This window comes from Platichthys flesus, chromosome 15 (assembly GCF_949316205.1).
Source record: "Platichthys flesus chromosome 15, fPlaFle2.1, whole genome shotgun sequence".
NCBI classification, from domain to species: Eukaryota; Metazoa; Chordata; class Actinopteri; order Pleuronectiformes; family Pleuronectidae; genus Platichthys; species Platichthys flesus.
The window spans coordinates 7,820,037-7,835,096 of NC_084959.1; the positions used below are offsets into that span (position 1 = coordinate 7,820,037).

The window sequence follows — 15,060 nt, forward strand, 5'->3', positions numbered from 1 at the left end:
GGCACCTTGCTGCTTCCATCACATAGGTCTATTTCCAACATTGTTTTGGCAAGGCAGAAATTGGCCCACTAAAACTCGCAGTAGCGCATTATCATCAGAAGCTAAAGCGCTTTTAAAAATAGCTGTTTGGCCTTAGCTCTAGCTTGTGCTATAAATAAACAGGCTCCAGACCCACAGGGGCTTCTATTTTGAAGAATGACAGAATGGTGGCTGAGAGGTGGGTCAGTATTCCCATGCAAATGAATGGATCCAAGTAGCAAGAGGGAACAGGCCCAGATTACTTCCACTTCAGAGACGGAAAGTTATTAAAATGTAAGAAAATGTGTTTGGCAGTTATAACATCAGTTTAAAAAACTTTGCAGAATAACAACAGGATTAGAAAAAGACACAGACAGATCTACCACACTGTCATCCAGTCGTTAACCCCGTGTCCTGAGCAGACACCAGTCAGTGATAAACTCACTCACAGACCGGCCTGTGGACGAGCAGCTTGCTTAGTCAGTCTACATCTTCAACACCGTCTACGCCCTATCTACTGTGGCCTGCTCCACCCATCCAGGTGGAGCAGTAGTTTTCCTTTCACACCGACTCTGCTGCTTCATCCTTGGTCTGTATTCTCTTATAACTCCCTGTTTTGCATAAGACTTGTTGGTAATTTATTTCTGGACTTGCGGCTAAAGTTCATTCAAACTGGAAATGAAAATGCCCACTTCTGTAGATTGCGTGAAACATTTATTCTCTTCAATTTGTCATTTCTTTCTTTGCCATTTAGCCGTAGAACAACATCTCAAGTGCTTCCCAGTGTTGACTTTGGAGAAACGTAGAATGTAGTTTGAATTAGGTGGTCTCGGGGGGGGGGGGGGGGGGGGGGGGGGGCACAGCAAAGTTCAGGTCATGGCCATTTAATCGAATATATAAACTCCTTAATACGAGTTTCCAGAGGTGGAAATGATCTACTGGAAAATTATTAAATAAGTGTAAATAGGAATATATATTTTTCTGCCTTTCAACTAAGCTTGAGCATAACACTAAATTCTTGTATAGATTTGAATGTTTAAAAGAAATGAAAAGGTCTACTAAAGTCATTCAATAATATTTACTGTCAATACTGAGTGCACTTTGATAAAATGCTAAAAAAAAAACACTAAAAACAGGTCCTTCTATCAGCTTGCAACAACAGCCAATTTAAAATATCTGGATAAAAAGGTTTATTTAAGTGCACAGCATTTGCTCAGCAACACGACAACAACAACAAGTGGGTCGCCTCAGAGTATAAAGGCGAGACCTGTGCTGAATCTCATTAATGGTGTTTTCACTGAGGCCATGTTCAAGTTTCCCTCCAGACCAGCTGCAAAGGATCTTAAGATTACACAAGGTGCAAGTCTGAACAGCAGCTTAGTATGGGGGGGGGGGGTTGAAGGGGGAAGGGGGGGACGATTGTTTGCCTCCACATGTACAGTATCCTTGGTCAGGTAAATCATTGATCGGCCTATGGCACAAGGTCCTCTGCGTTGTCTGGTGACAACCTCTGACATCGCCAGCTGAACACATGCGGCCTTCAGTGCTGCAAATGCACATAGGTGTGTACATAGGTGCGTATCTACACATTCACAGGATTATCACTGGTTCAGATGCAATAAAAAAAAAATGCAATTCATTGCAACATAAAAATTGCAGAAAAAACTAATAATTTTTCCCCGAGCATTTTTTTCCTTTTGCTTAACGCGGTAGGGTAACAATCCATCCACTCTCACATCATTAGCAGTCAAACTGGGAAAACATAGTCTGCCCTTCCTCAGTCTCTTAATAAGCTGTCATTTAATAAAGCTACTATAAGTATTGTATAAACAAGTAATATATAACGAAATATTCCCATCAATGAATAATAATCAGTAAATAATTAGACAATTTGTAAGGAAAACCTGTAATTGTTTATAATTCCCTACTTTCTAACCCTGTGTTTGAAAAAGATGAAAATGAGGACATATTTATTCTACTTCACATTGCAGGCAAATTGGCTCTAGCCTTACATACTGATATCTTAAATTAGCTTTAATTAAATGATCCGAATTAAAGGAACGCATGCTGCTGTGGGACTGGAGGGATTCATCAGGTTGCTCACACTTCAACAGGTTGGATGCTCACTACCGGGGGGGGTCTGAACCGATGGCCTCCTGCTGACAGTCTCCACGGTTACTCTGCCTCCTTAGCAGCACTGAGAGTGTCAGGTGCAGGAAAACGCTTCTTCATTCTTGAACTTCAGAAACTCACCAACACTTCTCCTCTGAACCTTATTTGTGCACATGGGTATTAAAGTTAGACTTAGTCAAACAAGTACAATGCAGCAAGTCCTCCAGCCTGTACAGCCATGTTGCACAGGTTGATATGACCCATAGTAAATCTAGTCCAGAGGTGAGGAATGTCCCGCATCAGAGCTACAAGACAGTTTGACCTGCCTATCAAGGTCATTGAGAAATGATTACATTACGTTACATTACGTGTCATTTAGCTGACGCTTTTATCCAAAGCGACTTACATTTTTTTTAGAACACTCATGATTTTATGAGGGGCCATACAGGGGTTCAGTATCTTGCCAAGGATACTTAGGCATGCAGATGGGATAGAGTGGGATTCGTACCGGCGACCTCCTTGTTGCAGAGCACCACTCTATCCCCTAGGCCACGCTCTCCCTACTTTACTTTCTGCACATCAATAAAATAACATAAAATGGCGGTTGAAGAGTTGTGTAGTACTTCAGAGTCTTCCCTTCCAGGCGAGTGCCTGCAATGTCACGGTCAGAGTGAACACATGTTAATAGTGAGCACGAAAAGGAAAGGAGATGTGTAATGTAGCAATTTCCAAAAGGGAACTGAAGGGTCAAGTGCACACTGATGAAAATGGCTCGAGCTTTAATACAAGAAGAAACATGCATCTCAGATGAATGTGCTGCAAAAACACAAACACACTTGGATCAAGTTATTGCTCGTCAGCAGAGGTTGGGAGCCGAACCAGCAGCTTTCTGAAGGCCGCACCCTGACAGACACGTGAATGTCAGGATTGTAGTGAGTTAGCTGATAGCTGGAAAGCTGAAACCGTGTTCACGAGGAGAATGTCTGCAGGAGGGTCCTGCTGCCACTGCAGAGCTGCGAGCAAAGTCTACCGTTGCAAAAAGCAAACAAAAAATAGTGCTCACCATTTATAGTCTTTCACTCTGGTTAAACCACATGATAGAGCCGATGAAGAAAACTTATCTGTGCATTTGTGTGTGTGGAATCATTGCCAAGTTTGATATTAAGAGGGAATTCGTCTCTTTGCAATGAGGTTGCAAAAGTTTGCATGCAGTTTGAGCATGTTGTTTGGGTGAAAACCAGCTGTGAGCAGCATCACCACTACCATCTTACATCAGATACTTCATCAACAGATAGTTCCCGCACACCCAATGTGTCCTGGTAGCTGGTTAAGTCAAATAAGTTTATTGCTTAATTGATTATTTGGATAATAGCAAGTACTCATATTTAGTGTTGGAGGACATTTTGGAATGGATGATGGTTAAAACAAGAACTTGACACGGGATCAAAGTCCTGTGTGTTGTCAACCCATCCATCCACTCCGGCCTTCTACTAACGTAGACTTTGTCCCTCTACGTCACCTGATTTCTTCCGTTGCAGCTTATATTATTCTGTAAGTAATTACACTATAGGTCTCCTAACAATAAAACATAAGTATGGGTTGTAATAAGCTGACGGCACAGACAATCTATGGGCCCGTTTTTTTACAGGACAGTCTCATAAAATGGAAAGTATCATCAGATATAACAGAAATGATTACTATGCAATCAGACTGATAATTTAAGCATGATTTAAATTAATAGATGATTACAGACTACATTAGTTCAAACTAATGAGATCTAAAAAAAACTAGTATAAATCAAACTTGCTCTAAAATCTGTCCTACTTCTGCTTAAGGGAAGATAAACAGTTGAACTAACAGTGATCTTCGAACCTTGGCAGTCAACCCCGGGCACACCCTGCCTACTTTTCATTTTGTCCAATCAGGAACGTGCAGAAGGCGAGTGACATGCGCATTCCTCCTACAGATTAAGGGCATTGGTCTCCTTGCTGACTCGGGGAGGAGGGATTTAACATCTGTGTTGGAGCTGAGAGACAGACGGAGAGAGGAAGTGATCGACAGCCCACACTCAGGCAGAGCGGCTGCACAACGCAAACAGAGCAACAGAATCCCTCGCAGAAAATCAAACCAATAGTGAAGGGCAGAGAAAACCCAGCGACGCGGTGTCCATCTGCCGTCAGGGTTTTTACACGGACCGGCTCAGAATGCTGGACAGCTGCAAACACAGGACATTCCACCGAAACGATTCGTCAATCAGAAAACACGTCTTGACACGTCAGAGAATTTACAGGACTTACAGTGAAACACAGCTAATAAAATGAACTGTTAGAAACCCATTTGTCTCAGAAGAGAGGAACGAGAGATTTGACAAGTAATAATGCACAGGAATAAAGCAGATATGTCTAGATCTAGTCACGGAGTAGGATCTCTCCTGTTTTAGGATCTAAAATAAACCTCTGTGGACTTCTGTCCTTCTGTGGACCTCTACCATTGATTAAGCTCAATCGCATGTCCACAGGTGACATATTAAAAGGAAGACAAAAATAAATGAGTAGAGAAACAAGCTCAACGATGTTTGCATGAAAGTGGCTCTCTGGACGTATGAGGACAGTATAAAGATGGGGATCGTATTCTATAGCTTTTGCAGTCACCAGATCTCAACCCAAATATACACATATGGGAGAAAATGCAGACATCAGCGTTTCCCAGAGAAGTTTATCTGTGGCAAAGAAGCGTGCTACCTTTTGCGTGCCACCCCCAGGCCACTAATACAAAACGGTCTCAACTTCTGAGCAAGGTACCTACATGATGGTAAACGACAGCAATAGAAATAATAATAATATGATTTTCTCTTTTAATCCAGAGGAGTGCAAAGAACAAAAAGAGCAGCGGTCGGAGCCACTACAGCCCCCAGACTCCACACTTCCTGTTTCCTGGCCGAGTTGTTGCCAAACATAATAACCTCAGTCCTCTGTTTATGAAGCAAGGAGAGAGTCAGATTAGTCTGAGCTATATTTACGCTCACTCCTGTCGTATCCGAGCGCAGTTTGCTTGCAGAACTTTGTTTTTGTAATGCAGCTGAGAAAGAAACAAACTCATGTCAATTTACAAACACACATCAATTATCATGTTTGCGGTTCTGGCCCCGGTTGTGAGCTGAGCTAAGTTACGCTGGTAAAGTGTCATCAGAAGCAGGAGGGTTAAGGCCAGAGGATGTCACACCGTATTAAGCCCTATGAGATAAATTGTAATTTAGGATGATTGATTGATTGATTGATTGATTGAAACATTGTCCATTGGGCTCAGGCAACCTGCAAGGGTTATCTTTGACAGTTGTTCTCTACCTTGTTGTTATTTTGTCCTGCAAAAAGAGGTTAAATCCATCATGTGGCCTGGGATATATCCAACACCTAACACCAAACGTAAACAAGCCCTTAGCCACCGGAGAAGTCTTAAAGGCCTAAGAGGCCTAGACCTGCTTTGGCTCCTTGCACTACAGTGACCCTAAAGCCGGTGCCTTCGACCTGTGTGTCACCTCTTCCTCACTGTAAGATTTTTTGTTTTTCCCACTTTCGTGTCTGTTGCAACAATAGCATTGCGTCATTAACCCCCCCCCCACACACACACACACACACACACACACTCGCTGGCAGTGAATCCAGCGTGGGATCCCCTGCTGCGTTCACACATCGGATTCTCCTGGATTTGTACGGACATAATTCAAGGAGGCCAGCTAGAGAAAGCCAGCAGAAACTGCGAAGCGTCTCACTCGGATATTTGCGTTAACACACGCACCTCCTGTGGAGAAAATACAGAAGAGCTGCAGAGTTGAGTGCATGTCTGAAAGCAGCTCGGGGGAGGCCTGCTTCAAAGTCTCGGTACAGTAGGCTCCACAGGGGACGGCAAGGAGGGGGCAGCTAAGAGGGAGGAAGAGTTACTACAAGACAGAGGGAGAGAGAGAAAGAAGTTCTTGTTCAGAAACTATATATGTTATATATTGTGGCCGATGATCAGAGCTGAAACAGCACCAATATGGCATCAGCTCGATCTTTTAGATTCGCAATGACTTCAACAAGTAAGAGGCACAAGTGATATCCACTAACAGCATTATGATGCATCTCCACCATCAAACCGCAAAAAACACTTTTTGTGCCCCACGAACCTTTGAGGCCCCGTCTGGCTCATCAGTCAGAGAACAGAAACTGCATCAGCGTTAACAAATGATGAAGGATGGTGGAAACACGCTGCAGAAAGTGGTAATTAAACCACAAGTCGCAGCGAAAGGAAAAGAGGAGGGAAACGTAGACTTGCATGCATCAAAGGTTATCAGTAAGCCTATTAAGCAACAGGAACTCAAGCAAACATTGTGGATTGAGGTTGGCATAATCTCAGAGATTACAAATCCAGGAAACTGTCAACAGACATGAGTCTGACCTAGATTGGCTTTAGGTTTTGTGTCAGCGACCGGGTACAGTACCTGAGGTAGCTGTTGTCAAAGGACAAGAAGAGACTTGCGGTAAACCATCAGATGTCCTGAGTATCCAGTTCATAAAATGGATGCAAATGCTATATTTCATATTTGTTTTATGTCCAAAAAAAGAAAGAACAAAACTGAAGGATTTGTTCAAATCAATGTCACAATATTGATTTGAAGTTATTGAGACTGTTTTGTCATAATAAAAAATGTGGATGACAACAGAAGTGAAATACAATCAAAAACTTTTATCCTTTAAATCAAGCATAGCTTTGATTTATTTTAGTTCTGATCATTGATTAATTTACTTTGAATCAGCAGAGTTGTGTAAAAGTTGTGTAAATGATACTGTGTGATCTACCCGAATCAGTCAAAGCTGTTGCCTTACATTAAATGTGTGTCTGTTAACTAACTTCAGGGTTTTTCCCCTTCAGTAAATGTGTGACCACAACTGGAAACAAAATGGTACAATGCAGTTGCAACTTCCAGTAAAAACAAAGCTGATATTCCTGCTACCTATAGTTTGCACAAGGGACAACATGTGAAATAATTGCAATAACTGTAATTCATGAATGTAGCCAGACAACCAGGGCACTGGACTCACACGGAGCTCTGACTGAAGCTAAGGAGCAATGATATCATAATTATCAACCTATGTAATCGTCTACATCATTAGCGTTTTTTTCTTTACATTAGGAAACATTCATGGGACACGCCCCACAAGCTCAACAACTCATGTTTACGTTTCTGCTGCTGCACAACTCCTCCCTTCTATTGGCCCCTCGGATCAGTCTCTCAAACTGTGAGCAGACTGTGCACTTTGTTCACGGGCCCTTAGCTTCTATCCCAGGAAAGAGGCCGGATTGCCAGTCGCGGCTAAAGATTTAAGCCGGGGGCTCCGTTTTATTGTTTTTCACTTAAACTGTAAATGTTTCACACCACAAAGAGTTCTGCATCTGATATGCTCAGAGACTTAAGCATATTCCGTACAGAGAAGGCATTGTTGTGGAACCTGTTTCAGTGGTTTTATGGTGTTAGGTTAGACTCAGGATTAAGTCCATTGCACCCAAGGCTGAAGGTCATCTAATCACAGACAAGCCTTAAGCCAACGTGTCAAACTGACATATACGTTTTTCCAAGCAGAAGCATGAAGCCTCGTGCCCCACCACAGCTCCACCACGATGCATCTGCAAACTCAGGTCTGGCGGAAAACCCGTCTTCCCTATTCTAAGAAGCAGCTGCAAAAATATCTTTTGGCAATAAACAATGATTTTAAGATTTACCAACGTCGAGCAAAAACCACAGTCTTCATGTACAAAAAAACAAAAAAGGATGAGTGTGTGAGGGCCTGCTTTGACTTGAAGCACACTTCTGACATAAGAGTCTGTGTGTGTGTTTGTGTGTGTGTGTGTGTGTGTGTGTGTGTGTGTGTGTGTGTGTGTGTGTGTGTGTGTGTGTGTGTGTGTGTGTCTGCCTGAAATTTTTGTGTGTTCAGCTCTCTGGCATGCCTCTGTGAAATGCAGAAAGCTCGGAGAGGCCTATCAGGGGTGAGTAGGTGAGAAGAAAAAAAGTGACTGAGTAGCAGTCTGAGGAGAGAGCAACGCAACAGCACGCCAGAGCAGATATGTACACGTGGCCTCCCAGCCTCCTCTTTGTGTACAAACATACACACACACACACACACACACACACACAGAAACACACACACACAGACTGTCTGTCTTGCTGTCCACAGCTGCCACACACTGACACGCGCAGCACGGCAACCGAGACGAGGTGACATCTGCTTTTTCTACCCTTATTACAGTCAGCGTGGCTCAGGACGTCTCATGGCGAGGTTTCAAACTTAAACGTGCATAATATACGTTATGTAGCATGTTGTCTTCTACATGTTAAAAATATATATATATAAAGAGATTCCCAATCACAAAAAAGAAAAATAACTGAATATCTAACTAATAAAAGTAGCATAATAGTGTTTGAAAGAACGTTTCAGCGGCCCCATTTCCCCCTGAGCTTAAGAGCATCATTTGTCTATTTAATGATCAGTTATATAACAGGAGGCCGGAGCCAAGCAACGTGTTTGAGCCAAATTGTGTTCCATCTGGGCAGAAAATTCACATAGTGAAGCGGGCTCCATGATATACAGCACGGTACAGTAAATGGAGTCGGCTGCTATGCTAACTCATGTTGGAACCAAGTCATTTGATATCACTGTTGTGCAGGTGTGAACATTTTAAAGCTGGACGATATTAAGCCAAACACCGTAACAGACCACCAGGTGTCCAAATGGTGTGTAACCCCCCCCCCATAGAGACTCCAGTCCTCTTGGTGGCGATACTGCTCCTCTTAGCCTGTTTACAAACCGTCTATCAACACTAAAAGGAGAAAGAAATACCCGAGTGTAGCGGCAACGATCAGCACAACAACTGAGCGACCGGGGCTGGAGCGGTATCCCAGTGCACCAATTAAAGATGAGAATGGCGTGTGCTTTTGCTCATGGGAAAAACACGTGAATCAGCGGATAATCCAACCTGGATGATACATGCACCTGTGCCCTTCTGACCGGCTTCCTACACACACACACACACACACACACACACACACACACACACACACACACACACACACACACACACACACACACACACACACACACACACACACACACACACACACACACACACACACACACACACACACACACACACACACACACACACACACACACACACACACACACACACACACACACACACACACACACACACACACACACACACACACACACACACACACACACACACACACACACACACACACACACACACACACACACACACACACACAGAGAAAATTGAAGAAGCGAGAAAAAAGAAATGGAATTCTTTGGATTTCATTGGGTGAGCCTCTCAGATGGCTGCAGCCTTGTGAGCGACACAAGGTCATTTTACTTCTCACAACAATTATTTAAACCAAAATGTTGCCATAATGACACAGATTTAGTTGTTCTTACAGGCTACTCCTCTCGTCATCACGTAAAAAGAAATCGACAGACGAAATCTCTCTTAAACAGACACTAAATGTGCCCCTCCGTTGACTTAAACTTGACTTCCTTCACAAGCCTTTCTCGATCGGCAGTAAATTTGCGAAAAGTTAATCACGTTGTCATATTGTGTAATCGTGCACTGGTTGCTGCTGTAGGCTACTTTCAAAATGTGCAGGAATGTGTCGTAATGACAAATATTGGATCACAGAGTTTAGATAAAATCAAATCATGTTCTTGTTCCAATTGAGAAGTTGGTCAAATAAACACAAATAACATAAAACACATCAATACAAGATAGAAAATAAATCATGAGTTGGGTAGAACACGAAAAACAACTTTGTACTAAAGGATAAACTACTAATGAAAACAAGCTTTAGTTCGAGCCTCACTATCATAATAACCTGGAGGTTTTATTTTGAAATCAAACTTTCTACCTCTAACATAAATAAATACCTAATATAAAGTCTGCAGTGTTTTATATGTATATAGAAGACCTTAAACAAACAGTGACTAGAGGAGAGTATAGATAACACATGTAAACCATCACTGAAGAGACTTTAAGCCCAGTTCAAACTGGGTCGACCCCGGAGCATATCCGTGTGACAGCAGGGAGATAACAGTGGCTGCTGACACCCGTGTTCATCTCTAACTTGTTCACGGAGACAAACATCTCAAAGCTCGCTCAGAAGGGACGAGGCCGACTCATGACGTCTCGCCCCCCCACTCAACCCATTTGTAGAGCAACGTCCTGGGATGTGCCCGTTCAGGCGTAGAGTTTCTATCTCTCTTTTAACAGTGCGCTCACAGCCAGTGCAGTTATCAGATAGCACTGCTAAGCTGAAGTCCCGCCGCATGTGCACAGCATTCTCACAGGGTTCGTTTACCTCTCACTGAACGGGACCGTGCCGCGTCCTCTGAAATGCACATATCGGGTTTTCACAATGAATCATTTCCTGTGAGATTAGACTATTAGGTAACTCTGTGATATCTCGAGAGCCTTCTTACAACACATTTCTGGAAAAACACAAGAACACAGAGGAGGGAAAGTTTCATAGATTTTCAATATCTGACTTGTGAGCAACCAAGATATCACCGCAGGCTGTAACGTTTTTCCTTGCGACCTGGCAGCTCCTAAACTAACTCATTACCTTGTCTTGCCTCCTCGTCCTCTGACAATAATAAAAGATTTTCCATTTGCCGTGGCATTCCTTAAATATGATGTGATGTGAACCAATTGGAGCAGGGCGTGACCCGATTGGAGGCGATAAGCACCAGATGCCCTCCACCCCAGGGAGGCCAGCGCTCCATCCCAAAAAAGAAAAATAACAACAACTGTCCCAGACAAACACACAACACCACCTGAGCTCCCTCCTTTCTAGCTGCTCAGCTAGAATCACACTCTCTGACTCACCGGCTTAAATACTTTCATTCCCAAAATCCACACTCAAGGTGTCCCGCGGGGATGTGAAGTGTCCTGACACATCACCCTGAACCTGATCTGATTTCAGGAGCAGTGGAAAAGAAAATAAGCTTTTCTGCTTCTTTGTTCTAGGGTCAAGTTTACATATTACAGTTGATATAATAATTTATAAATAAAGGTAGAACAATTTTATAAATTACGAGGTTATACTTAAAAAAATGTTCACGACTTTTATTCTGAAAACCGGACAGATTTTTAAAGATGCCCAGAGCAGGACACTGAGTCTGGAGAACATCTGGTAGAGACAAACCTGCTACAGCTCAGACTGGAATACAGTAGGAATCCCTTTCCTATTCCCATGCAGTCAACAGAGAAGGATAAAGTTATAATTTCAAGAGACCTACCTGCAGAAGTTGGCGGAGAAGGCGGCCATGGCTGCGGAGGGGAGCCCATCGTTGCCCCTCTGTATCCCGGAGGGCTCTCCAAACCTGCCCCCCCTCGTCCAGCTCTCCCCGAGTGGAGGCAGGTTCGCGAACATGCCAAAAGGCTTCTGGTCTTGTAGGCCCACGGCGGAGGACGGGCTGGCTTTGTAGTGGTAGCCAGGTCCTGTGCCGACACCTGTGGCCGAGGACATGGGGCCTCCTCCCTGCAGGGAGCCCATGGTGCTCTGGAGGCACTGCGCCTGGCAGAAGCTGCCGTTCTCCTGCTTCTCCTGTTTGACCACGCCAGGTGTGCGGATGTGAATGAAAGAGCTGTCGTGGTCTTTCTCCTCCTTGATCATGACGCTGGAGAGAAGCGACGGAGGCTGCTGATGCTGATGCTGCAGCTGATGTTGCTGGTGCTGCAGCAGCTGGCGATGCTGCTGCTGCTGCTGCTGCTGGTGTTGATGCTGCTGTAATTGGTGCTGCCTGTCCGTGCCATTCACATTGGTACAATTTCCTCCGTTACCCATCAGAGCCTTTGTTTCCTTGAGCAAGCCGTCAGCAGGACTGCCACTGCCGCTGCTGTCATGTAGGATGTTATCCAAGTGTGCCACTTCTGAATCCAGCTCAAAATCACTGATTTCTGGCAATGAATTAGGAAGGTCCAGGTCTTGCCAAATCTCTGTATCCTCAAGAAGGCGACCGTTGTTGCCATCCAAATCGCACGGCCCGCCGCCTGTATGTCCGCCGTAGGTTCCCAGGTCCTTTTCCAGAGAAAAGCCTCCCTCCTGCTTGATGTGCTGGGGGAAAAGGTTGGGCAAAGGCAGGTTCCCCAGGACGGAGGTGTGCGAGAGGCTGATGACAGAGCTGGACGTTCGTTCAAGGTCTGAAATGCTCTGGTTCAGCAACGGCATATTGTCCTCCATGTTGAACATAGCGATATCCGGCCGGTGCTGTCGTTTCTGCAATCTGAGGATTTTACCCTCCTTCATGTCTGAGCCTTCACACTGGCCACGAGGCGACTCAAAGAGGCCCCCGAACTCCCCCTCGTCTTTGGTGGCAGCCCGTCCGTTCGGGGTCACTGTGAGCTGGGCCAGGGACCCCGGGCTGGGCAGGTGCATCGCAGCGGGCTCCAGCAGCGAACCAGCCGTGTCACCTGTGTCACTGCCTACTGCTGTCTCCCCAAATGTCAGGCTGTCGTCTCGATTACCGTTGCGCTTCAGTCCACCCTGATCCATTTCTTTATCCTGACAGGACAGAGGTGTGTGTGTGTGGGGGGGGGTAAGGGGGACACAACACACACACACACACAGTGAGAGAGAGATAAGACATGGTTAGCCTATGAAAACAGGGTTGATTGATAGGGTGACACACATGAGGTTATTCCAGAAGGTAACGCTAAAAACAGCCTATCAAGACATAGATCTTTGACGGGATAAGGTGTCTTGAAACATCTGTATCGCCTCTTCCTCTGTGTCTCTGCCCACAGTGTCCGTCGAACTACGTCTTTTCATTTTTCATGAAATTCCAGCGACCTTCTCCTTTTCACTCCCATACTGGAACAATGTGAAACAATATTGAACAATATGGAACTAACCAGGCCTGGTGGAGTCGTTTTTTAAAAAAAGGGTGAAAAACAGAGTAGACCATAGCCATCACAATTAGATAAACGACCACATTGTTCACGTTATTTCTTTGAACCGTGCCCGCAACTCAAAGAGTCAAGAGGCACATGACAGCCAGTGCTACTGAGCAGCGAGCACGTGTGCAGCAACATACATCTACTGGAAGAGATTAACCCACGCTGGGCCTCCAAGGCACTTGTCCGCTCTATTTGCATGAAAGGGGGAAGATTGGACATTTTTTAGTCAAAGCTCCATTCAGGAACATTTCCCATTTAAATGACCTGGAGTCGAAAATGAACTGAATTCAAGTGGAAATTGAAAAAAGAAAAAATGCAAAGAGAAGCGTTTTGCATGTCAGGGTTCTGCAGCATGTATCTGTTGATCATTGACAGTGATAAGTGGCAGTTCAGCGGGGGCAGCGGTGGACCAACAAAAGCGAGCTGTGTTTTCAAAGGCAGTGCCACTGGATTCATATTAACTAAGTTACATTCTGCGATGAGTTTTTTGTTGAGATGTTTTCTTTTCGTATTTTCGGCTATAGCCCTCACCACTTCCCCCCGCCCACATATATGTAACGTATGAATGCGCACTGGCATAGGCTGCGCTGCATATAGATTATATACGGTGCTCAATCTTACCATATTTAGGTAGCTGGTGTAATGCATTTAATGGGAAGAAAACAGTACCAGTAAAGTTTGGGGAGGTGTGGGGTTCGGATCTGGTGTTTTACACCGAGAACAGCCACCGCAGGCATGACAGCACTAGTGCAACCTGTTGGCGTCGAGGGGAAACTGCGCTGGTCGCACGCCTACAGCCGCGGGCGCCGATAAACACGCGCATCGTGGAAGTTTGTGCAGAATTTATTCCTTTTATTTCCTCGCACGAAAAGGGCAAAGCGGCTCCCGTGCGCGCTGCCGGCCGGATCCTGGCCGGGTGTCACAGGGTGCGCGGGGGCTGGAGGTGCGAGCGCGGGCAGAGCGCACGGAGCCGCTCGTCGTCGGCCTACCTCGCCTCCCCACCTCCTCCCCTCTCAATATTTCTGCAGAGATAACAACCTGACAACCTGGATCGTACCTGTGGTGAAAAGGGGGCAATGCACTCCCCGCCGCTCAGGTCATGCCCCGCTTTAGGTCCCGAGTTTGGAGGAACAATATTCGGAGAAATTACGCAGCGTCCACCGATCCAGTCAAGCCCTCGGATGAAGCCCCTTCCTCGCGGGAGCGTTGCGCATTGAAATGTCAGCCGCGTCCGTCGCTGCCTCTCCGGCCGTGGGGCAGGAACACATCGTCCGCCGCGTTGAACTGTTCCGAACTCGAGTCGAGAGGAGCGTCGCTGACCCCGCGGGAGTTTAGCGATCCATCGTGCGCGCGCCCCAGCCTGGGCTCGATGTGTCGGTAACTTTTAACACACGTCGCCGGTGCAGGGGAGGAAAAAAGAAGCGACGGTGGTGATGGATCACTTTGTGCCCAACGAAATTCAGGACAAATCCGCGATGGAGCGACGGCTCTGAGGCGCTGTCCTCCGCTGTTGCGCCATTAAACCCCGTGAGTACTTTAAAGTTATATAATTCAGCCGTACTGCCCTGGCTCACTCAACTGCAAACTCGAGCAGGGCAGGGCGGACAGATAGGGAGGCGGCGTCAAGGCTGGAGCAACTAGGGGACTGCTTCCACCCTGTCCTTTCACAGTAAGAGCTTTGTGTTTTCGTTCACAGCCAGACAAATTACATAACAATCAATTAAGCGATGAACTAATCAAGCAAGCAAGAGCTCAATCAAGTAATCAGGCTTTATTTATATAGCACCTTTCACACTAATAAAAAAATTAACACAAATTGCTTCACTTAAAAAGAAGACAGTCACACACACACACACACACACACACACAAACCCACACACAAAGCGATGACTCCATAGTTAATACTTGCCTAACCCTGATCCC

General features: G+C 45.3%; 1 protein-coding gene across 2 annotated transcripts in view; it reads right to left on the reverse strand.

Moving 5' to 3' along the window:
* Positions 1–14,718, reverse strand: part of LOC133969411 (glucocorticoid receptor) — a 64,587-nt gene extending 49,869 nt beyond the window's left edge. Inside the window, exons 1-2 of one of the 2 annotated variants that reach the window (XM_062405875.1) lie at positions 14,195–14,718; positions 11,478–12,742 (exon numbers count right to left, since the gene is read on the reverse strand). In XM_062405875.1, the coding sequence (XP_062261859.1) occupies positions 11,478–12,733 (1,256 nt within the window). In that variant the 5' untranslated portion in view covers positions 12,734–12,742; positions 14,195–14,718. The remainder of the gene's footprint in view (positions 1–11,477; positions 12,743–14,194) is intronic. The other variant, XM_062405876.1, reaches the window with a different exon arrangement.
* Between the last annotated feature and the right edge of the window lie 342 nt (positions 14,719–15,060).